The sequence below is a fragment of the Salmo salar genome, chromosome ssa14 (assembly GCF_905237065.1).
Source record: "Salmo salar chromosome ssa14, Ssal_v3.1, whole genome shotgun sequence".
NCBI lineage: Eukaryota > Metazoa > Chordata > Actinopteri > Salmoniformes > Salmonidae > Salmo > Salmo salar.
Genome location: NC_059455.1, coordinates 25,812,394 through 25,837,168, shown reverse-complemented (window position 1 = coordinate 25,837,168; position 24,775 = coordinate 25,812,394). Strand labels below are relative to the sequence as shown.

Below are 24,775 nucleotides of genomic sequence, written 5' to 3'. Positions count from 1 at the left end.
GGATTCAACTACAAGACTACAACAGAAGTTTATTCAAAAAAGACTTCACAGTCAACAGTGCTTTCTCTGATAAGAAAATACATGGAGAAATGTATACATTTGTTTTGAAATGTGGAAATCAAAATAAGAAAGTCAATTGTAACAGGCCAACAATATTTCAAAAGTATACTACAAACTGTATCAAAATAGCCCATTTGATATATTAAAACATATTGTGGGGAAGAATAAAAATGTAACTCAAAAAATATTTTCAAAATAAGATAGATGGAAGTTAAATCAGGTAAAACTGTTCATGGTTACTACAGACAGACGACGCATACTGACAGTAAACATGCTAGTTTCCATCCAGCAATAGGTTCACTGAGCACTGAGGGGAAAATGCAGTTGTTTAACAATAAACATATCTATGAGGACTAGGACAATAAATATGTTTATACCCGTAGAAGTGAAGCAAATGAATGACTAACAAGCTTGATTGAAAAGGAAAATAAATTACTTATAAAAGTAATTTCTACATGTAAAAAATATAGTACTTACTTAAAAATACATTGTAGTGAAGAGCTAGTAGTTTAAAGTGAAAGACTTCTGATGCAGAGTCGTATGTTCCTAGTGTTGCTCTTGAACATACCGTAAATCATTTGGGAGAAAACTTTTTCACAATTGCTACCTGTCACTCCAGATCATGTTTAATGCTTTGGATCCAACAAAGAGGTAGTTTAACTAAGGCAGTGCAATTCTCATTGTAAGTTTCTATACCTCCTCGACACTGATAGACAGTAAAAACAACATTGTCACTCGGATGTTATGAGCCAGTGATGGGGTAATAATATCCCTAATCACCACTTGTCCTCATCACTTCTGCCTGTTCTCTGAATTACCCCTGGCCTGAAGACAGTGTCAAACAACCCTGTTTGGCTGGATACCAATTTGCGTCACTTTGTTGCACTATATCCTCTGTTTCTTTATCTCAAGTCTGAGTGGATCATCCCACATGAAACAAAGGGTTAACTCACTCACTCCAGCAGCCCTTGATTTTTCAGTGAGCAGTCCTTGACTTAGTCTCAAAATGTCAAATTAAAATGTCCTGCTTTCCTTGTGAGACCTAGAAGTTGGGTCCTTTGCTGTAGCGTTCCTCTCTGAGAATAGCCTGGTAGCAGGAGGTGGGGTCACATATGCCATTGGCCCCAGGATGGCCACGCTTCCCTGGGATGCCGGGGATTCCTGACTTCCCTGGTTCACCTGGAGGCCCTGAGACACCGTGTCCGTCACTGCCTCTGGGCCCCTGGAGACCTGCAGAGGTGGAAGATAAACAATTCCACTCTGTGTGTCTTTATCACATATCCCTGAAAGCCACAGGGACAATCTACAGACTCCTACACATGTTGATCAATTGGTCAGACACTATGTTGGTCAGTATTCAATTGTAGATTACTGGTATAAATTTGTTTGTGAAAACATGAATAGCATCACTCAACATTCCTACAAGACGTGGGGGATTCTTACCTGCTGGGCCCGGAGGACCTGTCAACCCTGTGTCTCCATCTCCTTTGGACCCCTTTAACCCCATTGGTCCAATATCACCTGCACATAAGAGCATAGCAAAAACAGTCAGCAAGGTTACTTAATCCCAAAACCATGGAATTGCAATTTACATCAACAGCACTACATAGACTGAAGTCAAATTCTTTGACTGTCAATCCCTGTAACCCACTGTGTTACCTTTGTGCCCATGAGGCCCCATCCGGCCTGGCTGTCCTGGGTAACCCTGTAAACCGGGCGTGCCAGGGTACCCTGGCGTTCCACTGGGGCCCTTGGGGCCAGCAGGGCCTGCCTCACCAGGTGGCCCCTTCACTGTCTCACACTGCCCACATTGACTTTTTGGTGCCATCAACGCCAGGAGCTGCGGCAGCTGATCTGGATAGGGGAAATGAGCATTTGTTCTGTATGCAGCACACAATACTAGCTAGTCTTGTTTCTGTATTGACATACAGTAAGTACATCGTTGCAATGTACCGTAAGCCTATGACATTTCTTTAGTTTGGAGCCAGATCCTAATTTTCAGGACTAATGTCGGTATGTTATTGTGAAATCTCTCCAAGAGTGTCAAAAATAGCAACTTGTTCTGACTCATGCCCAGACACAGTGATTAGGAAATCAGGCACATTGCAGAGGATGCACTTTTGTCACCAAATTGAAGAACTGATATCTGCATTGGTGCTCTAGATGGAGGCGTGCTGCTGTACATATAGTTCAACAGGATACTACTGAATGCATAGACCTACATTTACCAACATAGTCACTATTTTGAAACGGCATTGATATGTGCACTTGGTGAAAAAAACTAAACAATGGATGATTGCCTAAATTCCTAGCAAGGATTTTGAAGTTTATAATTTTTAACAGCCGGAAATCTTCAAGAATCCATACAACAGATAATGGTCATGCATCAAATAAAATAGCAGGAAACATACTCCGAAGAACATTAGCGCAAAGCATCATCAAGTGGTCATCAGTTGGTGGCTTCCCCTGAAAGACAACACATTCACATCAGTATGCTGGTAGTTAATGAGCTGGTAATGACTCTATTGACATTTTCGGGCAAATGGCTTTGACTCGAGTCTAGAGGAACAGATGTGGTCCACTTACAGGTTTGCCTGGGTATCCCAGCTCTCCTGGTTGCCCTGGTAACCCATCTTGTCCAGGAGAGCCGCGAGGCCCAGCAGCTCCCATCAGACCCACGTCCCCCTTCCTCCCCTCCGGCCCTCTGGCTCCAGTATCTCCTGATAGGCCTTTCTGGTGAGGGACAACATCACATCACATCACAATACAGTTGGTGTATTGTTGTATGTTTGCAAACATACGACGAGTATGCAAACAATTAGACAGCAGTCTGTTGAATTCGCTTGACTTTTGAAAGCAATGTCTGCATAGGATGGTGTCATTCTGTTCAATATCTTTTTTATTTAATTGAATATTTTCAATGTGAAGACGGAGGGGGAATTTCCAAACCACATACACTACCATTAAAATGTTTGGGGTCACTTAGAAATGTCCTTGTTTTCAATGAAAACATACATGAAATTAGTTGCAAAATGAATAGGAAATATAGTCAAGATGATGACAAGATTATAAATAATGATTTTTAATTGAAATAATAATTGTGTCCTTCAAACTTTGCTTTCGTCAAAAAAAATCCTCCATTTACAGCAACTACAGCCTTGCAGACCTTTGGCATTCTAGTTGTCAATTTGTTTAGATAATCTGAAGAGATTTCACCCCATGTTTCCTGAAGCACCTCCCACAAATTGGATTGGCTTGATGGGCATTTACGTATCATACAGTCAAGCTGCTCCCACAACTGCTCAATGGGGTTGAGATCCGGTGACTGTGCTGGCCACTCCATTATAGACAGAATACCAGTTTACTGCTTCTTCCCTAAATAGTTCTTGCATAGTTTGGAGCTGTGCTTTGGGTCATTGTCCTGTTGTGGGAGGAAATTGGCTCCAATTAAGCGCTGTCCACAGGGTATGGCATGGCGTTGCAAAATGGAGTGATAGCCTTCCTTTTTCGAGATCCCTTTTACCCTGTACACATCACCCACTTTACCACCACCAAAGCACCACCAGACCACCACATTGCCTCCACCATGCTTGACAGATAGCATCAAGCACTCCTCCAGCATCTTTTAATTTTTTCTGCGTCTCACAAATGTTCTTCTTTGTGATCCGAACACCTCAAACTTCGATTCGTCTGTCCATAACACTTTTTTCCAATCTTCCTCTGTCCAGTGTCTGTGTTCTTTTGCCCATCTTAATATTTAATTTTTCTTGGCCAGTCTGAGATATGGCTTTGTCTTTGCAACTCTGCCTAGAAGGCCAGCATCCCGGAGTCGCCTCTTCACTGTTGATGTTGAGACTGGTGTTTTGCAGGTACTATTTAATGAAGCTGCCAGTTGAGGACTTGTGAGGCGTCTGTTTCTCAAACTAGATCCTCTAATGTACTTGTCCTCTTGCTCAGTTGTGCACCGGGGCCTCCCACTCTTTCTATTCTGGTTAGAGCCAGTTTGCGCTGTTCTGTGAAGGGAGTAGTACACAGCGTTGTACCAGATCTTCAGTTTCTTGGCAATTTCTCGCATGGTATAGCCTTCATTTCTCAGAACAAGAATAGACTGACGAGTTTCAGAAGAAAGGTCTTTGTTTCTGGCCATTTTGAGCCTGTAATCGAACCCACAAATGATGATGCTCCAGATACTCAACTAGTCTAAAGAAGGCCAATTTTATTACTTCTTTAATAAGAACAACAGTTTTCAGCTGTGCTAACATAATTGCAAAAGGGTTTTCTAATGATCAATTAGCCTTTTAAAATGATAAACTTGGATTAGCTAACACAACGTGCCATTGGAACACAGGAGTGATGGTTGCTGATAATGTGCCTCTGTACGCCTATGTAGATATTCCATTAAAAAAAATATTCAAAAAAATCTGCCGTTTCCAGCTACAATAGTCAATTACAACATTAACAATGTCTACACTGGATTTCTGATCAATTTGATGTTATTTTAAATGGACAAAAAAAATTGCTTTTCTTTAAAAAACAAGGACATTGCTAAGTGACCCCAAACCTTTGAACGGTAGTGGATGTCTGTTTGTTTTCATAGACCATGAGGTTCTCATGAGAGAGTAGAGAATGCAGAACTGCCTACTAGATACATGTCCCTTCCCTTCATCAGAATTTGTTTCTATATGTTAGCATGGTAGGACAAATCGTCTTCTAAATACACCTTCTGTACTATAGGTGCACTTCTCAATTACTCAGTGTACAACTGAGAAGTTACATTTGTAAATTGAACTTCGACCCATGTCAAATGAAAGGATAAAGTAGAACATCAACTATAAGATGAAATGAATCAGATCAAACTAATTAAACTCACCTCTCCTTTGCTTCCTTTGAGTCCAGCTTCTCCCTGCAGTGGCAATCATACACAACACGAGGATAAAAACACTGAAATAAATGGATGGCCTAAAAGGCAGTATGAATATCCTTTAGTTACAGTATCATTGATGCATGCCTCCTAAACAGAGTTAAGAGGTGAAAGGTTAAATGTTACATACATTTGCCCCAGTGTTCCCAGGAACTCCATTGTTGCCTCTCTCACCCTGGAGAAACAGGAGGGTAAGGGTGGTGATGAAAAACACCATTCAATGCTGTTGCTCATAATATAACATACATTTCAGATTTCTTGTATTGTATTATACCTGGCTTCCTTTGGGACCAGGTTCGCCAGTTTCCCCCTGAAAACAATGACAGACGTTATCTCGAGTCAGTCATATGATTTTTTTATTATATATTTTTTTTTACAAATTGAACCTTTATTTAACTAGGCAAGTCAGTTAAGAACAAATTCTTATTTCACAATGACGGCCTACACCAGCCAAACCCGGACGACCCTGGGCCAATTTTGCGCCGCCCTGTGGGACTCCCAATCATGGCCGGTTGTGATACAGCCTGGATTTGAACCAGGGTGTCTGTAGTGACGCCTCTAGCACTGAGATGCAGTGCCCTGTGATGCAGGGCTTGTAAGTAAGCATTTCACTGTAAGGTCTACACCTGTTGTAGTCGGCATATGTGACAAATACAATTTGATTTAGACCGCTGCGCCAATTGATAACAGTTAATAAACCAAAAAGCCATACTCTACTCTAGTTAAGTTACTTTTGTAATGTAGTTTATACGTAAGTACTTACTGAATCAAGCATATGTGAAAGTGTTTATCATTTTGTAATTCATTACCTTGTGACCTTTGAACCCTGGCAGTCCTCGGTCACCAGGTAACCCTTGAATCCCCTGCACTCCCTCCACTCCCTGGAGAATCAACAGGAAACCCATTCTTCATAATGGCTTCAACAAAATATAACAATTCCACTACTGTATAACAATCATACATGTACAGCGGCTTGCGAAAGTATTCCCTCCCTTGGCATTTTTCCTTACAACCTGGAATTAAAATAGATTTTTGGGGGGTTTGTATCATTTGATGTACACAACATGCCTACCACTTTGAAGATGCAAAATATTTTTTATTATGAAACAAACAAGAAATAAGACAAAAAAACTGAACTTGAGCGTCCATAACTATTCACCCCTCCAAAGTCAATACTTTGTAGAGCCACCTTATGCAGCAATTACTGCTGCAAGTCTCTTCGGGTATGTCTCTATAAGCTTGGCACATCTAGCCACTGGGACTTTTGCCCTTTCTTCAAGGCAAAACTGCTCCAGCTCCTTCAAGTTGGATGGGTTCCGCTGGTGTACAGCAATCTTTAAGTCATACCACAGATTCTCAATTGGATTGAGGTCTGGGCTTTGACTAGACCATTCCAAGACATTTAAATGTTTCCCCTTAAACCAGTTAAGTGTTGCTTTAGCAGTATGCTTAGGGTCATTGTCCCACTGGAAGGAGAACCTCCGTTCCATTCTCAAATCTCTGGAAGACTGAAAAGGGTTTCTCTCCAGAATTTCCCTGTATTTAGCACCATTCATCATTCCTTCAATTCTGACCAGTTTCCCAGTCCCTGCCGATGAAAAACATCCCCACAGCATGATGCTGCCATCACCATGCTTCACTGTGGGGATGGTGTTCTCGGGGTGATGGGAGGTGTTGGGTTTGCGCCAGACATAGCATTTTCCTTGATGGCCAAAAAGCTCAATTATAGTCTCATCTGACCAGAGTACCTTCTTCCATATGTTTGGGGAGTCTCCCACATGCCTTATAGTGAACACCAAACATATTTGCAATTTTTTTCTTCTTTAAGCAATGGCTTTTTTCTGGCCACTCTTCCATAAAGCCCAGCTCTGTGGAGTGTAGGGTTTAAAGTGGTCCAATGGACAGATACTCCCATCTCCACTATGGAGCTTTGCAGCTCCTTCAGCTTTATCTTTGGTCTCTTTGTTGCCTCTCTGATTAATGCCCTCCTTGCCTGGTCCTTGAGGTTTGGTGGGCGGCCCTCTCTTGGCAGGTTTGTTGTGGCGCCATATTCTTTCCATTATTTAATAATGGATTTAATGGTGCTCCGTGGGATGTTTCGGATATTGTTTTTGAACCGACCCCTGATCTGTACTTCTCCACAATTTTGTCCCTGACCTGTTTGGAGAGCTCCTTGGTCTTCATAGTGCCACTTGCTTGGTGGCACCCCTTGCTTAGTGGTGTTGCAGACTCAGGGCTCTTTCAGAACAGTTGTATATATACTGAGATCATGTGACACTTAGTTAAATAAAGTCCACCTGTGTGCAATCTAATTATGTGACTTCTGAAGGTAATTGGTTGCACCAGATCTTAATTAGGGACTTCATAGCAAAGGGGGTGAATACATATGCACGCACCACTTTTCTGTAAAAAAAAAAATCGAATATTTTGAAACAAGTACATTTTTTCATTTCACTTCCCAATTTGGACTATTTTGTGTATGTCTATTACATGAAATCCAAATAAAAATCTATTTAAATTACAGGTTGTAATGAAACAAAATAGGAAAAACGGCAAGGGGGATGAATACTTTTGCAAGGCACTGTGCATTCAAGTAGTTAGATTCCGTCTTTGTGACAGAGAGCAAAATGAGCCACACACACAGATCATTACTTATTTCCTTTCCATGTACAGTAGTGCAATTTGTATTTTTTTCTCGGGGGACTTCTACTTGTTAGTACTGAATGGCACAAGGCCAAAAGCACATGAACCATAGGTCTACAGCAGTAAAACATAATGATATGTATTGTGAGTTATAATGATGCTGAGAGATATATCCCAATTCGAAGTCTTCTGCCTGAGGTGAATCCTGTATGGAAAAACACCATTTGCAGCCACCAGTACTAAAATACTGTATATAGAGTTGAAGTCAGAAGTTTACATACACTTAGGTTGGAGTCATTAAAACTAATTTTTAACCACTCCAAAAATGTATTGTTAACAAACTATAGTTTTGGCAAGTCGGTTAGGACATATACTTTGTGCATGACACAAGTAATTTTTCCAACAATTGTTTACAGACCAGATTATTTCACTGTATCACAATTCCAGTTGGTCAGAAGTTTACATACACTAAGTTGACTGTGCCTTTAAACAGCTTGGAAAATTCCAGAAAAAGATGTCATGGCTTTAGAAGCTTCTGATGGGCTCATTAACATCATTTGAGTCAATTGGAGGTGTACCTGTGGATGTATTTCAAGGCCTACTTTTAAACTCTGTGCCTCTGCTGGACATCATGGGAAAATCAAAAGTCAACCAAGACCTCAGAAAAAAAATTGTAGACCTCCACAAGTCTAGTTCATCCTTAGGGGCAATTTCCAAATGCCTGAAGGTACCACGTTCATCTGTACAAACAATAGTACGCAAGTATAAACACCATGGGACCACGCAGCCATCATACCGCTCAGGAAGAAGACGCGTTCTGTCTCCTTGAGATGAACATACTTTGGTGCGAAAAGTGCAAATCAATCCCTGAACAACAGCAAAGGATCTTGTGAAGATGCTGGAGGAAACAGGTACAAAAGTATTTATATCCACAGTAAAACGAGTCGACATAACCTGAAAGGCTGCTCAGCAATGAAGAAGCCACTGCTCCAAAACCACCATAGAAAAGCCAGACTACGGTTTGCAACTGCACATGGGGACAAAGATCGTACTTTCTGGAGAAATGTCCTCTGGTCTGATGAAACAAAAATAGAACTGTTAGGCCATAATGACCATCGTTGTGTTTGGAGGAAAAAGGGGGAGGCTTGCAAGCCCGAAGAACATCATCCCAACCGTTAAGCACGGGGGTGGCAGCATCATGTTGTGGGGGTGCTTTGCTGCAGGAGGGACTGGTGCACTTCATGAAATAGATGGCATCAGGAGGAAGGAAAATGATGTGGATATATTGAAGCAACATCTCAAGACATCAGTCAGGAAGTTAAAGCTTGAATCCCATAGAAAATTTGTGGCCAGAACTGAAAAAGCATGTGCGAGCAAGGAGGCCTACAAACCTGATTCAGTTACACCAGCTATGTCAGGAGGAATGGGCCAAAATTCACCCAACTTATTTGGGGAAGCTTGTGGAAGGCTACGCAAAACGTTTGACCCAAGTTAAACAATTTAAAGGCAATGCTACCAAATACTAATTGAGTGTATGTAAACTTCTGACCCACTGGGAATGTGATGAAAGAAATAAAAGCTGAAATAAATAATTCTCCATTTCACATTCTTAAAATAAAGTGGTGATCCTAACTGACCTAAGACAGGGAATTTTACTGAGTTTAAATGTATTTGGCTAAGGCGTATTTAAACCTCCGACTTCAACTGTATAGCATCTTTCACCTATCCCCAAACAGCTGAAAAATACCTACTTTCAGTCCAGGTGTCCCAGGATGTCCTTCTGATCCACGCGCACCTTGGGCCCCCTAAACATGTAGATATGTGTTAACACATACATTAACACTCCCAGAACACACACAAACTACATCACGAAAAGCACATGTACATAACAGAATACATACACAGACAAGGTATATGCAGATCAGACACACACACACACTCACTAAGGATAGGGGATATGCAGTAGCGGCAAGACTTCACTAGTTACCTTTGAACCTTCAAGTCCATAAGTTCCAGGTGAACCAATCGGACCCTGAAGACCCTGTACATGAGTGAAAATTCAGTTTTTAAAACAATGGCTTAATCATCTGTAAGGCATAATGAAATGAACCTCATGAAAATAATGTGATTTTAAATCATGTTAAATTCTGAGGACTAGACTTTATTATAGATCAAAGGCGAGGCAAATAGTTACTTTTATCACACCACATGATATAGGGACAAAAACAAATTGAAAGATAGACAGAAAACAATTGGTGAATACAATGGTGAGAATGTGAGAATGATTTGAAATCACATGGCAATACAATTGCCTCTATGTCCTCATTGGCTTTTCAGTTCTTCTAAAGTGGTCATGTAAGCCACAAGTCGGATAGAAGCCACAAGTTAGCTGCTCAAGAAGAACCTCAGTTAAATTCAACCACAGAGTTGCAATATCTTGACATTCCAATTGAGGGCAGCAAAGTTGAGGTTCAGCAATGACACTTGAATGTGCAGTACAGTTCCTGCTTACATGTACATTCCTATTTTGTGGAGGATCTCACTCTGAATTTTGCAGAGGAGTGTTATGGAGCAGCAAAATAATTATTTCATTTTCAATAGGGTGAAAAGAAAAGAGAAGAAAATATGTAATGAACATCAAGCATACTGTACTTTCAGGTCCGATCCGTCACCTACCTGAGGTCCTTTTGGTCCAACCAGCCCCTCTTGTCCGGGTGGGCCTCTCTCCCCCTTGTAAAAACAAGGTCAAATCAAATGTATTAAAAATGCATTTTACATTGTTGTCAACACACAAGGTTTTACAGTTACTCTTCCACTGAATATTTTATTAGTCATTTCCTGTCTTAGGAGGCAAAGAAAATGTCATGATGACACAGAGGGTGAGCCAACCAAGTCATTGATTGCGCCATGGCCAACTACTGGATTATATTGTCTAAGTTTGATCTGTTTATTACCCGAGGTCCAGCAGGCCCCATCTGCCCGGGAAGGCCTCGGATTCCCTATGAAGATTATGAAAAAACAGAGATATCACACTCAGGAGAACTATGAAAAAACATAGGCAAATATCTACAGTACCAGTCAAAAGTTTGGACACATCTACTCATTCAAGGGTTTTTCTTTATTTTTTACTATTTTCTACATTGTAGAACAATAGTGAAGACATCAAAACTATGAAATAACACATATGGAATCATGTTGTAACCAAAAAAGTGTTAAACAAATCTAAATATATTTTATATATTTGAGATTCTTCAAAGTAGCTACCCTTTGCCTTAATGACAGCTTTGCACACTCTTGGCATTCTCTCAACCAGCATCACCTGGAATGCTTTCCCAACTGTCTTGAAGCAGTTCCCACAAATGCTGAACACTTGTTGGCTGCTTTTCCTTCACTCTTCGGTCCAACTCATCCCAAACCATCTCAATTGGGTTGAGGTTGGGTGATCGTGGAGGTCATCTGATGAAGCACTCCATCACTCTCCTTCTTGGTCAATTAGCCCTTGCACAGCCTGTAGGTGTATTGGGTCATTGTCCTGTTGAAAAACAAATGATAGTCCCACTCAGCCCAAATCAGATGGGGTGGTGTATCGCTGCAGAATTCTGTGGTAGCCATGCTGTTTAAGTGTACCTTGAATTCTAAGTAAATCACCAACAGTGTGATTGTGTGACACCTCCACACCCTCACACCTCCCCCTCCATGCTTCACGGTGGGAACCACACATGTGGAGATCATCCATTCACCTACTCTGCGTCTCACAAAGACACTGCGGTTGGGAACCAAAAACCTCAAATTTGGACTTATCAGACCAAAGGACAGATTTGCACCGGTCTAATGTCCATTGCTCGTGTTTCTTGTCCTCCTGCAAGTCTCTTCTTCTTATTGGTGTCCTTTTTGCAGCAGTAACAATTAAACCATGAAGGCCTGACTCATGCAGTCTCCTCTGAACAGTTGATATGTGTCTGTTACTTGAACTCTGTGAAGCATTTATTTGGGCTGTAATTTCTGAGGCTGATAACTCTAATGAACTTATCCCCTGCAGCAGAGGTAACTCTGGGTTTTCCATTCCTGTGGTGGTCCTCATGAGAGCCAGTTTCATTATAGCACTTGATGTTTTTTGCGACTACATTTCAAGAAATGTTCAAAGTTCTTGACATTTTCCGGATTGACTGACATTCATGTCTTAAAGTAATGATGAATTGTCATTTCTCTTTTCTTATTTGAGCAGTTCTTGCCATAATATGGAATTGGTATATTACCAAATTGGGCTATCTTCTGTATACCACCCCTAGCTTGTCACAGCACAACTACTTGGCTCAAACGCAATAAGGAAAGAAATTCCACAAATGAACTTTTAACAAGGCACATTTGTTAATTGAAATGCATTCCAGGTGACTACCACATGAAGCTGGTTGAGAGAATGCCAAGAGTGTACCAAGCTGTCATCAAGACAAAGGGTGGTTACTTTGAAGAATCTCAAATATAAAATAGATTTTGATTTGTTTAACACTTTTTTGGTTACTACATGATTCCATATGTGTTATTTAATAGTTTTGATGTCTTCACTATTATTCAACAATGTATAAAATAGTAAAAATAAAGAAAAACCCTGTAATGAGTAGGTGTGTCAAAACTTTTGACTGGTACTGTATATCAATAAACATGTACAGTATCATTTCTACAGCTCTATTTCAGCACAGCTGAGGGTCCCTTACTGCTCTTGAAATATCCTGGAAACTGGAAGAAAGCTGTATCATGATGATGATGATGATATTGTGCACATGAAATTAGAGACCCACTTTCTATTTCCAGTTCCCATGTTTACCCGGCTGGCGGTGACCACAATATCAACCTAGTTTACAGCCAGTCAGAGCTTTCACCCATTATCTACAGTAAGTAATGACACTCATGGGACTTAGGGAGGGAGCCATGATGATGATTAAAGTTAGCAGAGAGGACAACATAAACTGTTAGTTCCACTCCTCGTGATGCATTGCAGGCTTTTAAGTCACAGTTGTAGGATGGCTTGGCTGACTGGCTCATTAGGACTTTCATTCATTTTTCAATACAGTTAGATTTTACTTGATTTCCCCATCAACAGGAACATTGTAATTATGGGCAAAGTGGCACAGCAGAATGGCATCTGAGGGCACTGGCCACCACACCTAAGTTCAAATAGTATGTTTTCTTTCAAATACTTTGAGCTTGATTGGAGAATGGCATGCGAGGGCACTGGCTACATTAGCTACATGTCGAGCCACAGGGTTTCATGATGTGCAAGAGCCAGACTACAGACTCGTACATTTTTGGGGGGTCAATATTTCATGGTATAATATTTATCAAACTCCTCTTGCTATTTTTGGTAAGCACATGAGTTGCTGTATTCATGTTCAAACAGACCAGCTTAATTTCAATGTTGTCTGTGAAATGCTCTAAAAAACCAAGGCTTGCATTGCATTAGACAGAGACCAGATAGACAAATACAGTTGTTAATATAATCGTCTGTCTCCACCTGGTGGCCTTTTAGTGGTCTCTTTAAATAGGTTGAAAACAGGAAAGAACGTCCCAATGTTTACCTCATCCACCTCACTGAGGTGAGAACTGGTAGTTACTAAAGTATTTTTGATTAGCCTCTAGGACTAGGTGTACTTCTGCATTAATCATTCATTTGATCTCATATACACCTTGTTAACTCAATGGAGCAGTGGAGGCTGGTGGGAGGAGCCATTGGATGACGGGCTCATAGTATGGCTGGAATGGAAATAATGGAACGGAGTCCTCCCTGACCAAGGCCCTTCTCCCCAGATTACTCAGTTTGGCCGGGCAGCCAGCTCTAGGAAGAGTCTTGGTGGTTCCATACTTCTTCAATTTAAGAATGATGGAGGTCACTGTGTTCCTGGGGACTTTCAATGCTGAAGAAATGTTTTGGTACCCTTCCCCAGATCTGTGCCTCGACACAATCCTGTCTCGGAGCTCTACGGACAATTCCTTCGATCTCATGGCTTGGTTTTTGCTCTGACATACATTGTCAACTGTAGGACCATATATAGACAGGTTTGTGCCTTTCCAAATCATGTCCAATCAATTGAATTCACCACAGGTGGACTCCAATCAAGTTGTAAAAACATCTCAAGGATGATCAATGGAAACAGGATGCACCTGAGCTCAATTTCGAGTCTCATAGCAAAGGGTCTGAATACTTAAGTAAATAAGGTAATCTCTTATTTTTTTTAAATACATTTACAAAAATAAAAATACATGTTTTTGCTTTGTAGGTTATTGTGTGTAGATTATAGGTTATTGTGTGTAGATTCATGAGGGGGAAAAAAAAACAATTTAGTCCATTTTAGAATAAGGCTGTAACGTAACAAAACATGGAAAAAGTCAAGGTATCTGAATACTTTCCGAAGGCACTGTACGCAGTATTTCCAAAGACTATGAAAGAGGAGACTGATTATTACATCATAGTGGTTCTCATAATATTTCTATGGTTTGGAAAAAGGAAATTAAGGTTGTTAGAGATCAACACTTAATCTTCTTTAGTAGAAACAAGGTAGTTAGTGGATGTAGGCTACATATGGATTACACACATATGCTATCAGGTCTTTTTAGCAATTGGTCAAAATTATTTTTTGTGAAAGGTTTAACCCAAAGACAGACTCTACCCAGATGGGGGTGGTTATTGGTGCTTCCTCAGCCAGCTGGTTCAGATTCTGGCCAGGGGCCACAGTACCACACTAAAACATTAGCTGTATATATTTCTCAAGGTTTTCATGCTCCTATTGTGGACAAGGAGGAAATGTGGCTTAAAATATTTTTGGTGGACAGGGTAGGGAGAATGTTTATTATTTTATGTGTTAAATCAATCTGTATTTTAATTTTTCTGTCAGATGATTAGCATAGACAAATAAGCTTATACATGTTCTTATGTTTAATCATATAAATAGTTTTCTATACACCAAGTGTAGATCCTGGGGTCATATATACATCAAGTCTGGATCCTGGTTGGATAATCCATCTGTAGATGCTCTACAGATGGGCATACTATCAACAAACCACCTGCTGATAAGCAACTGACTATCTGTTGATAAGCAACTGCTTGCTAAGGTTACGGTTAGGGTAAAGCTTAGAATAAAGGTTAGGGCAAGAGGGTTAAGTTTAGGGTTAGAGCTAGGGTTAGGGATAGTGGATAGTTAGTTGAAATGTTACTGATAGTCTGTAGAGTATCTACAGATGGACTGTCCAAATAAAGTGTTACCGATCCTGGAGTTAGCAAACACTGCGGTTGGATGAACACCACATTTGGAGAAAAATCTACGCAAACACCATGACTATTTTGAGTTAAAAGTCCTTAATGTCTTTTTAGGTGACTTTATAAACGATCCATGGTTTTAGTGTATATTGGAAAAACTTAGTTGCTATAATCGTTTAAAGGGAGCAGGTAGTAGAATGCATAGGAGTGGATGAGGATGATGAGTAAATGGACTGGCTTAGTGAATGTGTCCAGCTTTTATTAAGAAATAACGTTTCATTTGAACAATGAAGACTCACCGGAACTCCAATCTGTCCATCACCACCATGGACCCCAACGTCTCCTTTCTCACCCTAAACATAATAAAACAGGAGTATGATACTCACACACTTGATATACTCTGAAGTAGCTACTGTAACATGTGAAAATATCCATTGAGCTTTGAGACAGATGATTGCCATAGCCCATCAGTGAGGTTTAAAACTATCACTCTTAACAAAAGTCCCTCTTAACAAAAAATGTGTTCTAAATCCTCACTAACACAACATACACACTATTCATTTTCCAAGGTGAGTGTAGTGCAGCAGTAGAACAGAGTGCACGAGAGAAGAGATGATCCTTCTCAAACACTCATACACCTCCAACATAGGTTTATGATATAAACCACAGACCACAGTACACGCTGCTCAGTCAGGTTTTCAATAATAAAGGAGGTAAGCAGGGAAAGCTGTGGGTTTATAGGTCCTGACACACAGAGGGCTGCTTTTGAAGTGCTTTGCCTTCCTGAACATCTTACAGACACACATGCGACAAAGAGCCTATCATTAGCAACATAAGAGGTCTGTATGATCTTATAAAAAGACATGGTAAAACTGTAATGGCTGTAAATATTGAGGATGACAAGTGTTGATTATGGCTTTCAAAATGTGTAACCGACACAGTGTGGGAGATGTTATCTAGAAAAAGAGTTAGTATCTACCGTCAAACTTATTGAATGCTCCTCAGTTTTAGCCACGTTAACTACAATTAGTCCATTTAGTGTTCTACATCTCTGCAATAATGCATGTTCAATTACATAAAAGCTCAGAAATTAAAACTGCAACCAAGGCATGAAATCAAGAAAAACCCTGTTATCAAAATCTCAAATTACATAGCACCCAAAAAATGCTATATTGAATACTGTATACTATATCACAATTTTACTCATGTGATTCGCCAAATTACAAGACATTAGTTACATTTTTAAGACACTGGAATCCTATTTTGGAACACTCTTAGTAAAAAGGGTGTTGGATGTTGAATTGTGTTCTTGTCTTGTGCGTTTTAAATATAGCATTGATTACTGTACTCACATACAGAATGAATATGTTCTGTAATCAGCTGTGTTTTAATTGTGTAACCTTAAATGTATGTTAACTGCAAAGTTCACACAAGTCAGTCATCAACTTAACCTTTCATGTCGATACACGGAATCTGTCTATTTTAATCTAAACGTTGGTTATGCAAAATGAAAGTCTGAAAGACTGTTTAAAATGCTAATGTGTATCACATCAATCACACGTCGTGGTCAAAACTTGATTGAGCATGAGTCACTTAGGTACTTCTTCCAAGATTTCTAATCTCTTCAAAGTATTGTGATTTTTCATGCACAGGAAGGAACAATGTTCCGAAGCATTCTATTTGACATGGATGTTTAGGCAAGATTGTGCAGAAATTAGTATTCTTCTCTTGCTTTTGAGGCTGTGCCTTACTCTAAAGCAGGGCTCTCTAGCCATGTTCCTGGAGAGCTAGCACTTCTGTAGGTTTTCATTCCAACCCTAATCTAGAGCACTTGATTCCACAGATTATCCATTATATTAACCAGATACTCCAGTGACCGCTCTAACAATTTAAACAAATATCTTCAAAAATGAAAAGCAGTCGGGAGGAGGCAAGACCTTTCTAGCAAATGAGAGGGCAGAGTGTGAACAACAGGCACAACTCCGATATAAAGTGTTTTTTCTCAAAGTTGCCAGGATGTCACGTGACCTATTTATATCAGTACACTCATAACAACCTAAGCATTACGAAACTTCTATTCTATCAAATAAGCCTCATGTTGCAAATAAACCATTGTGTTTTTTGTTGACTAAATTCAACACTCTCTCATTGAACAAAAACTCCTTGAGTGAAACAAACCAAAAAACTGCACCTGTTGGAGAAAACATATTTTGGGCCCAGTTATCCCTCTCGCTTTGCCTCTTCCTCTCTGCTGATTCTAATAATTAGCTGGTTGATAATCTGAATCATGTTAGTTACAACTGGGGTTGGATTGAAAACCTACAGAAGTGCTAGCTCTCCAGGGACATGGCTAGAGAGCCCTGCTTTAGAGTAAGGCACAGCCTCAAAAGCAAGAGCAGAATACTCATCTTTGCACAATCTTGCCTAAACATCCATGTCAAATAGAATGCTTCGTTCCACATGGGGAGAAACATTGTTCCTTCCCGTGCATGAAAAATCACGAGAACTTATTTGATACAGGACCTCACACCAAGCTGTTTTCTGAATTACAACAGGAATCCTTTGTAACTTAAAACTACGAAATTATTTCCACACAACCATTTTTTACTCATCTAGGATAGCAATTACCCAAAACTTTATGAGACTTCATCTGACATGTAACTTTCATTCAAGTTTTACATGGAATTTTATGCATGCGTCTCAAAACATTCCTGTGCATTTTGATCCAAGTGTAGTCTGGTACTGATATACTTTTTTTCCTATTGTTGTCAAGGCAAGTACGCTGGCTGGTTAAACCAAACCTCTCCGACATCTAAAGTATGGTGTGGCTGGTTTTTACAGCTGCTGTGTCCTGTGAGCTTCAGGGCCGTGATTACAGAGTGCAGCAGCCAAGCCCGCTGCAGCGCCATGCTGCACTGTGAAAACCCAGCCCAATGAACAGGCTTTCATCTGGGCCACCACATCAAACCGTCGGTTAGCTAATCATGTACTGGATCCAGACCAGCAGGCTAGAACTGGGGGTGGGACTGGGGATGGGGAGCTGGGATGGAAAAGCTGGGGTTTTGCTTGAAGAATTATTTGTGGACCTTGGCTTCTAATCCAAAATGAGAGGGAAGGTTGGGGAGAAAAAAAATATTAAAAAAAATATACATATTTTGGACACATTTAGCTGATAATAAGCCAAGGAGTTCCAAAAAAAGTATGTATTCAATTAATTTGAGCAAGAGGATGACCATTAGCCATGACAGTGACTCACTGCAATTACAAACTACACTCAAAATAATCTGTCACTCCACCAAGATAAATATTATCTGTGTACAGGAGCTTTTTACAGTTAAATCAAATGGTGGCATCCCTGGTGTTTTACAATTTCAGCAAACCAGTTTGAGGTTTCACTTGTACTTTTCATGGTTACAATGCGCAAATGTCATATCCCTCACAAAACCGTTCCTTTCCCAATTGCAAGACGAGAACAAACATCTTACTGAGCCAAGACCTTTATCAAAGCTACTTTACGGGTAAGTGTGCATAGTTTAATAAGCCGGTAAATGGTAGGGTGTCACTAATTTCCACCACTCCAAAAGGAAGGGACATGTTCCCTGGGCGATAAACAGATGCTGGGGCAGATGCAGAGCTCTGAAAATAGATTGCAGGAACAGAAGCCACGCTCCGCTCTGCAGCGCTCACCCCTCATTATAGAACACCAAACTCACGCCAGGCAGCGAGCCAGGTTACACATACTACTACTGGAAGCTGAAACGATCCTTTGTGTCCCTGGATCTCCTAGATCCACTACAGATCCAGCGCACACACCACAAAGTTCCCTCAGGAAAAATAAACCTCTTAAGTCTAAGGCTAGTTTACTAGGTCAGTATTCATTGAATATAGCCTGCATTACAGTATGTAGTTGAAAGCATCATCAGTTCAACATCTAATTAAACACAGGGTTATAGGGTGTAGCTAAAAAAGTAATTATCCACAAATGGGGTAATGAAATGATCCCCATCCATTAAAAAAATATACAAAATAACTGAACATATATACAGTTCAAATCTGGGTAACCTGCTTCCTGTTCTTTCCAACCAAGGCAAATAACATCAAATATACTTTAGTCAATGTTTACAAGTGAACTAACAATGTTCCTACCTCCTGCACCCACCACCTCATCTCTAGAAATAGCTTATGCAGACTTTCTGCCACCTAGACTAGCTTGTGGAAGTGTCTTTATATAGAACTATGAGTGAAACCCTAACATTTCAAACCTCCTCCTATGGAACCACCAACTCTAAAGGAAAAGGAAAGATTAACCAGAAATATTCCCTCTGAAACCCCCCCCCCCCCCAAAAACCCACAGATATGTTTGTCCTATCTTGGAACATCTGTGGGAAGATCATCTCTAACAAGATGTCACTTGCTTGTCACATCTGCCATCGCCTCAAGACTATTCCATGTCACTTGTTTATGAAAGTATGTGAAATGAAATCTCAGCTCACCTTCATTCCAGCTGGTCCAACAAAACCATCCTTTCCTACTGGCCCTGTGTCCCCCTGCACAGAAAAACAACATCATTTCAGTTATAAAATGCTGTATAGTAACCCTGGACTTCCATCTGACCAACAAGCAAACTGATACTGTACTGTTGTCATTGGATATTTTGTTGTACAGAATAGGGTTGGGCCAACATGATTAAAACATGATTAAATCCAATATTGTGATATTTTATATTGGCGTTAAGTGCAAGACTACTCTATTTGAACTTTACAAATCAAAAAACTGTTCAGTTTTATCAGTTAGGGTGTATCTATATGTTGAAAATGAAGTCTAAATGAATCAACTAAGCTTTATTTTTTTCACCACACTGAGGTTATTTAATGAGAATGTGACTTTAATATAAAAATAAGCACAACAATTGCAGTCTGGAAGTATCTAGTCATTAACGGTGCAAGATTATTACATCGGATATCACAATATATCGTAGAAGAGGTCTCCTTAGATATCGCCCAACCCTAGTACAGGATAAATAGCACTTCTCATACAGCGATGAAGAAAATGCTGTTGAATACCAGACAGTTCCACACCTTACACAGATATGAACATGAAGGTCAGCATACATAATAGGTGTATACAAGCTTACATGTGGTCCATGCTCCCCTGGTGGTCCCTGAGCTCCTGCTTCACCTGGACTTCCCTGTACATATGATAATGTTGGAGAAAAAAATGTCTGCATTAAAGGGTCAACAAAATATAGCACTACATTCAATTGCCATAAAATATTTCTGAAAAGGTTTGTTTCTTACCTTTTCTCCTGGAATTCCTGTGGCCTCCAATTTAAGTTGTGTCTCAAGTCCCTACAATGGAAATAGTCTTAAAACCCTTGTCCATTGGCACCGCCACCATTACATGGTCTTTGAGACCTGACTACCTCTGAGTATGTAGTGTGTTATTAAGGTAGTCTGAGAATACGTCTATCGTCTACAAACACTAAATTAAACTGGATATTGGCATTTTGTTTTTATCATTCATGTCTACACTACTTGCACCTGCTTAGTAGTCTGCCTATTACGCTGGGCTGCTCCCACAGCCGCGTGTGTGTGTGTGTGTGTGTGTGTGTGTGTTTCTATAATTACACTTTATTAAAGGGTCATGACTCACCGTAGGTCCTGGAGGGCCAGGCCTGCCTTCAAGGCCTGGTGCTCCCGTGTCACCCTGCAGCCAGGATGAATCAGCTCAATCACAAAGACATGACCTCAATTCAAAACTACAGTAACATGGTTTAAGCCTGGGGCCTTTAGATCTAATAGCAAGATCAAATCAAATCAAATGTTATTTGTCACATACACATGGTTAGCAGATGTTAATGCGAGTGTAGAGAAATGCTTGTGCTTCTAGTTCCGACCATGCAGTAATATCTAACAAGTAATCTAACCTAACATGATGAGCCATACAAAGAAATATGTGATATGAAAATAATTTGTTACAGTATATTGTGAACCTATCTCATGATGCTTACTTTGGCCCCATTGAGTCCTGCTTCGCCCTTATGCCCTGGTATGCCCACTTCGCCCTAAGTTGAATAATGAAACCAACAGTACAAACAAAGTGGCAGTAAGTATAATCAGCAAAATGCAGAAATTGTAGTGACATATATTTCACTCACATTGTTCCCATTCTTCCCGGGTTCTCCTGGTATTCCATGTTCACCTGGCTTCCCCTTCACAAAGAAAATGAACAATAATTAATCAGAATCACCATACTGTATGATTGATCCTCATGTTTTGAAATTAGATATATTTAAGATAGATAGCCAGTACTCACAGGCTTACCGTCAGGACCAGGTGGCCCCTCCCTCCCTTTCTCACCTCGGAAGCCCTACAGGGTTCAAACAGACAAGCTATGAACTAGAGATTTACATACAGTCATCCATCTGATGGAGTTGGCATTTTGTTCTGTACAGCTGTTTTGTCATAAATCTCTCAATCAATTTATGGTTGAATTATTTATGATTTAATGATCACCATAGGCCCAGGAAGACCAGAAGGCCCAGGTTTCCCCTGAGGGCAGTTACAGCTCTCCACTGCTGCAGGTTGTCTGTCCAGAGGACACTGGGAGCAGAAAACCATTTAATATAACAGGAACAACCCAACAAGTCTACAAATGTAATGTAATAATTACAATGTAATGTAAAGATAGACAACCAACAAGCATACTCACCCTGTCATCCTCCTGTATAGAAATAAACAGAGAGAGATAATGATATGAAGATGAAATTATCTTTGGCCCCCCCGCCTTCAACAGAAACCTTCAGTGACATGTGGAAGTAAATTATGAGTCTCGTAGTTACAGTATCATTACACTCACCACAGAGTATATTTCACACGCTGTCTCTTTCTCACTTTGCTCGGGATCGCAGTAAAGCCTCAGTTTTTGTATCTCGATCTAAAGAAGGATTACAAGATGAACATAGTCATGTTACTGTGTCATTATAGTCAAAAAAGTTCATCTAAACATAGAAGCTCCCCTAAAATTAAAGCAAACCATTATTTTTACATATATGGTTGTTGCATTTCTTCAAGTTTGCACAACACCCATTGTTACTCACAGGAACAGTTGCTTCCATCTTGACCTTCTTGGCGACCTGTATCTTTCCTTTGATGTAGATGGGAAATACAGGTTCTAGTAGCTGCTCCTCTATCTGCATGTCGTCCAGGTAACAGATGATACGTCTGGGTTTAACAAGCAGCTTCAACTGGTGCCACTCTGAGTCAAAGAGTCTCTGTAGAAAAAGGAAAACTTGCTGAGTAGGTAACTACCATTTCAAAACATGAAGAGCTGGTTTCCACAGACACATTTAACATGTGTTTTAGTCCAGCACTAGGATTAATATGTGTCCAGGAAACCAGTCCAAAGGTGTTGGGGGTCGTTATGTCAGTGTATTTCTATAGACCTTAATTCCTCTGTCATTGAAAATGACACACTGTTCTTTCTTGTTGACACTGGTGGTTGTGCTGGTGAAGGTGACAGACTTGTCCAGTCCATTGAGGGTCACAGCGAACTGTTTCAGCCCGTCCTGAGAGAGCACTCTGATCAGGTCCAACTTCACATGGTTGGTGGGGCTCTTCAGGCGTAGAGTGGCCACAAACACATAGGAGGGAGGCAGACCCTCAGGGAAGATGGCCCTGGAGGATCAATAAAAATGGGTTATACTGTATGTAGAAGTGTGTTACAGAAATCTCATGTGAGCTGTAAGGAGTTTACTGTCAGAGTGTGTGTATATAAACGGTCAGTCCCCCTACCTGGTGCTGTCGGTGAGGTCCAGTCGGGGGCTAAGCAAGTAGGAAGTCTCTGACATCAGCGAGCCCTGGACTTTCTTTGCTTTCATGTCGATCTGCATTCTAGACAGCAGCTCAAATCCCTTTACATTGGCTGTTCCAGGGATCTGCATTGGGCACACAGACTCTGAGAGAGAGACAGACAGACAGACATAGAGAGCAAGTCAGTTTAGACCACAGTTATTTCATCTTGGAGGTTCATGACACATGCACTGTGCATTATGGAAATGTCTCAAAATAAGCTATCTAAGCTATCATTAGCCTCAGGATCCCAGACTCACCCTCACACAGCTTCTGCTCCATGGCGTCTCGGATGTTAGCGATGGAGCTGTAGTCCTCAGCATAGAGAACATACGTAGAGGGGGGCTTGTTGGCCATGGACACCAGCTCGGAGTTGGGGATCTCGTTGCCCACGCCCACAGCGAACAGGATAATATTCTGGGCCTTGGCTTCCACGGCCGCGTCCACCACGTCGTCCTGGCTACGGCCATCCGTCAGCACCACAGCAATGCGGTTCCTGGCAGGCTGTGTGCGGTTGGAGGACGGGAAGACGTGCTGCGTGGCAAATTTGATGGCCCTGCCCGTCTGGGTGTTGCCCCCCAGGTAGCCGATGGTGTTGATGGCGCCGACCAGTTCCTGGCTGCTCAGGTGTTTGCCCAGAGGAATCTCCAGACGGGGCGTGTCGCTATACTGGACCACGCCCACCTGGGTGTGACGGGAGCTCACGTCGAAGCCTCTGGTGATATTGACCAGCCATTGTTTGGCCAAGTCAAAGTCTGGAGTGCCCACGCTGGAGGAACCGTCGATTATGTAAACCAGGTCGTTTGATGCTGTGCTACAGCCTGGAATCAAGGAAAGAAGAAATATTACCCACCTCGCTGGCTACCGACATCAAAACCAGTCTTTATAAATCTGCATTAATATGACAATATTGACATTATAGGCCTGGGTACAGTAGTAATATTAGTTAGAAATTGCAGGCACAATGTTGATAATTATCATTAATTGCAATATATAAAAATGTATAAAATGTATTTACCCGCTTGAACGTCAACATCTTCCACTAAATTATCTCCCCTCAGATGTGGAAGGAACATCCATGTTAATACTGATCCTAATATCCATTTCTTCATTGTTGATCAACAGTACTGCAAAGTCCTCCTTGAATTAAAATGAAGATGGAGGATACAAACAAAATGGCAAAATCCATATTTTAGTAAATATGTAATAAGCTAGCAAAACATGATTAAGCCAATAATAGCAAAACATGTCAAATGACTTTCAAAGTTCTATGCTAAATAAATGTTGTAACCAAAACTGCACATTGATTGTACATGTTTTCCAGGAATATTGATTTGACTTTTGCCCATTACTCCAGTACATTTTTAGGAGAAACTTTAACAATTGTTAAGACAGTTATCTTACCTTCACTCTTTACTCATCAGCTACCAATATACCACTCATCAATGTAAATGCAAACAGTCCTGCAGTAACACAGCGTGTCTAGATTTACTGAAACAGGCTACTTACTCCCTGCTGTACAAGATGACAGGCTGTAACATAGCTAGCAGACATGAATAGATGTTCCTGGAAGCCTTTTTATACCAAACCAAACTGTGACGTGGACCTGAGACTTCTCAATGAGGACCTAGTGGCTTTGGGTTGGGATGTGGATTATAGGGGAGTGGTTACACCCAGCCTCGGAAGCATGCTTGTCTGCAGCCACCTGTGAGAGGTACTGTAGCGTCAAATCTGCTGCTGAACTCATATGCTGCTTTATAGGTCAAACATACTTGCTTGTTTATCTGGTTCCATTTTGTGGAACAGATGGTCAAAAGCCCTTGCTGCTGAATCCAAAGCTCCCATTTTACATTGTGGTAATTTAGCAGACGCTCTTATCCAGAGCGATTTACAGTAGTGAGCGCATACATTTTCGTACTGCAGTTAGTAGATCATACATAACTTAAAATGATGATTCATATAACATTACAACAATACCTTAGCATTAGCACCTCTCACAACCTGCTGCTGGCATACCCAACTGGGCCATCATTGAGGTGCGAATCCCATCTG

General features: G+C 40.8%; 1 protein-coding gene across 2 annotated transcripts; it reads right to left on the bottom strand.

Moving 5' to 3' along the window:
* Nucleotides 1-9: 9 nt before the first annotated feature.
* Nucleotides 10-24,775, bottom strand: si:ch211-106n13.3 (vWFA and Collagen domain-containing protein). Of its 2 annotated transcripts, none has more exons than XM_014140351.2 (30): nucleotides 24,701-24,775; nucleotides 23,742-23,863; nucleotides 22,984-23,544; nucleotides 22,667-22,829; nucleotides 22,318-22,549; nucleotides 21,973-22,146; nucleotides 21,732-21,809; nucleotides 21,585-21,596; nucleotides 21,389-21,475; nucleotides 21,189-21,242; nucleotides 21,031-21,084; nucleotides 20,884-20,937; nucleotides 20,526-20,579; nucleotides 20,171-20,221; nucleotides 20,008-20,061; nucleotides 19,367-19,420; nucleotides 15,173-15,226; nucleotides 10,579-10,623; nucleotides 10,301-10,354; nucleotides 9,612-9,665; nucleotides 9,376-9,429; nucleotides 5,791-5,862; nucleotides 5,256-5,291; nucleotides 5,112-5,156; nucleotides 4,931-4,963; nucleotides 2,647-2,793; nucleotides 2,472-2,526; nucleotides 1,720-1,914; nucleotides 1,504-1,581; nucleotides 10-1,290 (listed from the first exon to the last, which is right to left on the bottom strand). In XM_014140351.2, the coding sequence occupies exons 2-30, from the start codon at nucleotides 23,833-23,835 to the stop codon at nucleotides 1,103-1,105; spliced, it is 2,886 nt and encodes a 961-aa protein (XP_013995826.1). In that variant the 5' UTR covers nucleotides 23,836-23,863; nucleotides 24,701-24,775; the 3' UTR covers nucleotides 10-1,102. The 2 variants fall into 2 exon arrangements, with proteins under 2 accessions (XP_013995826.1, XP_013995825.1); XM_014140350.2 differs by lacking the exon at nucleotides 24,701-24,775 and adding an exon at nucleotides 24,128-24,301.

Bases quoted from the DNA above. Each gene is read 5' to 3' on its own strand.
- si:ch211-106n13.3 (XM_014140351.2), bottom strand. From the start codon at position 23,835: ATGAAGAAATGGATATTAGGATCAGTATTAACATGGATGTTCCTTCCA. The intron at 22,830-22,983 runs GTGAGTCTGGGA...TCTCTCTCTCAG, and splicing joins GGAGCAGAAGCTGTGTGAGG to AGTCTGTGTGCCCAATGCAG. The intron at 5,292-5,790 runs GTAATGAATTAC...CATTGTTTTCAG, and splicing joins CAGGGTTCAAAGGTCACAAG to GGGGAAACTGGCGAACCTGG.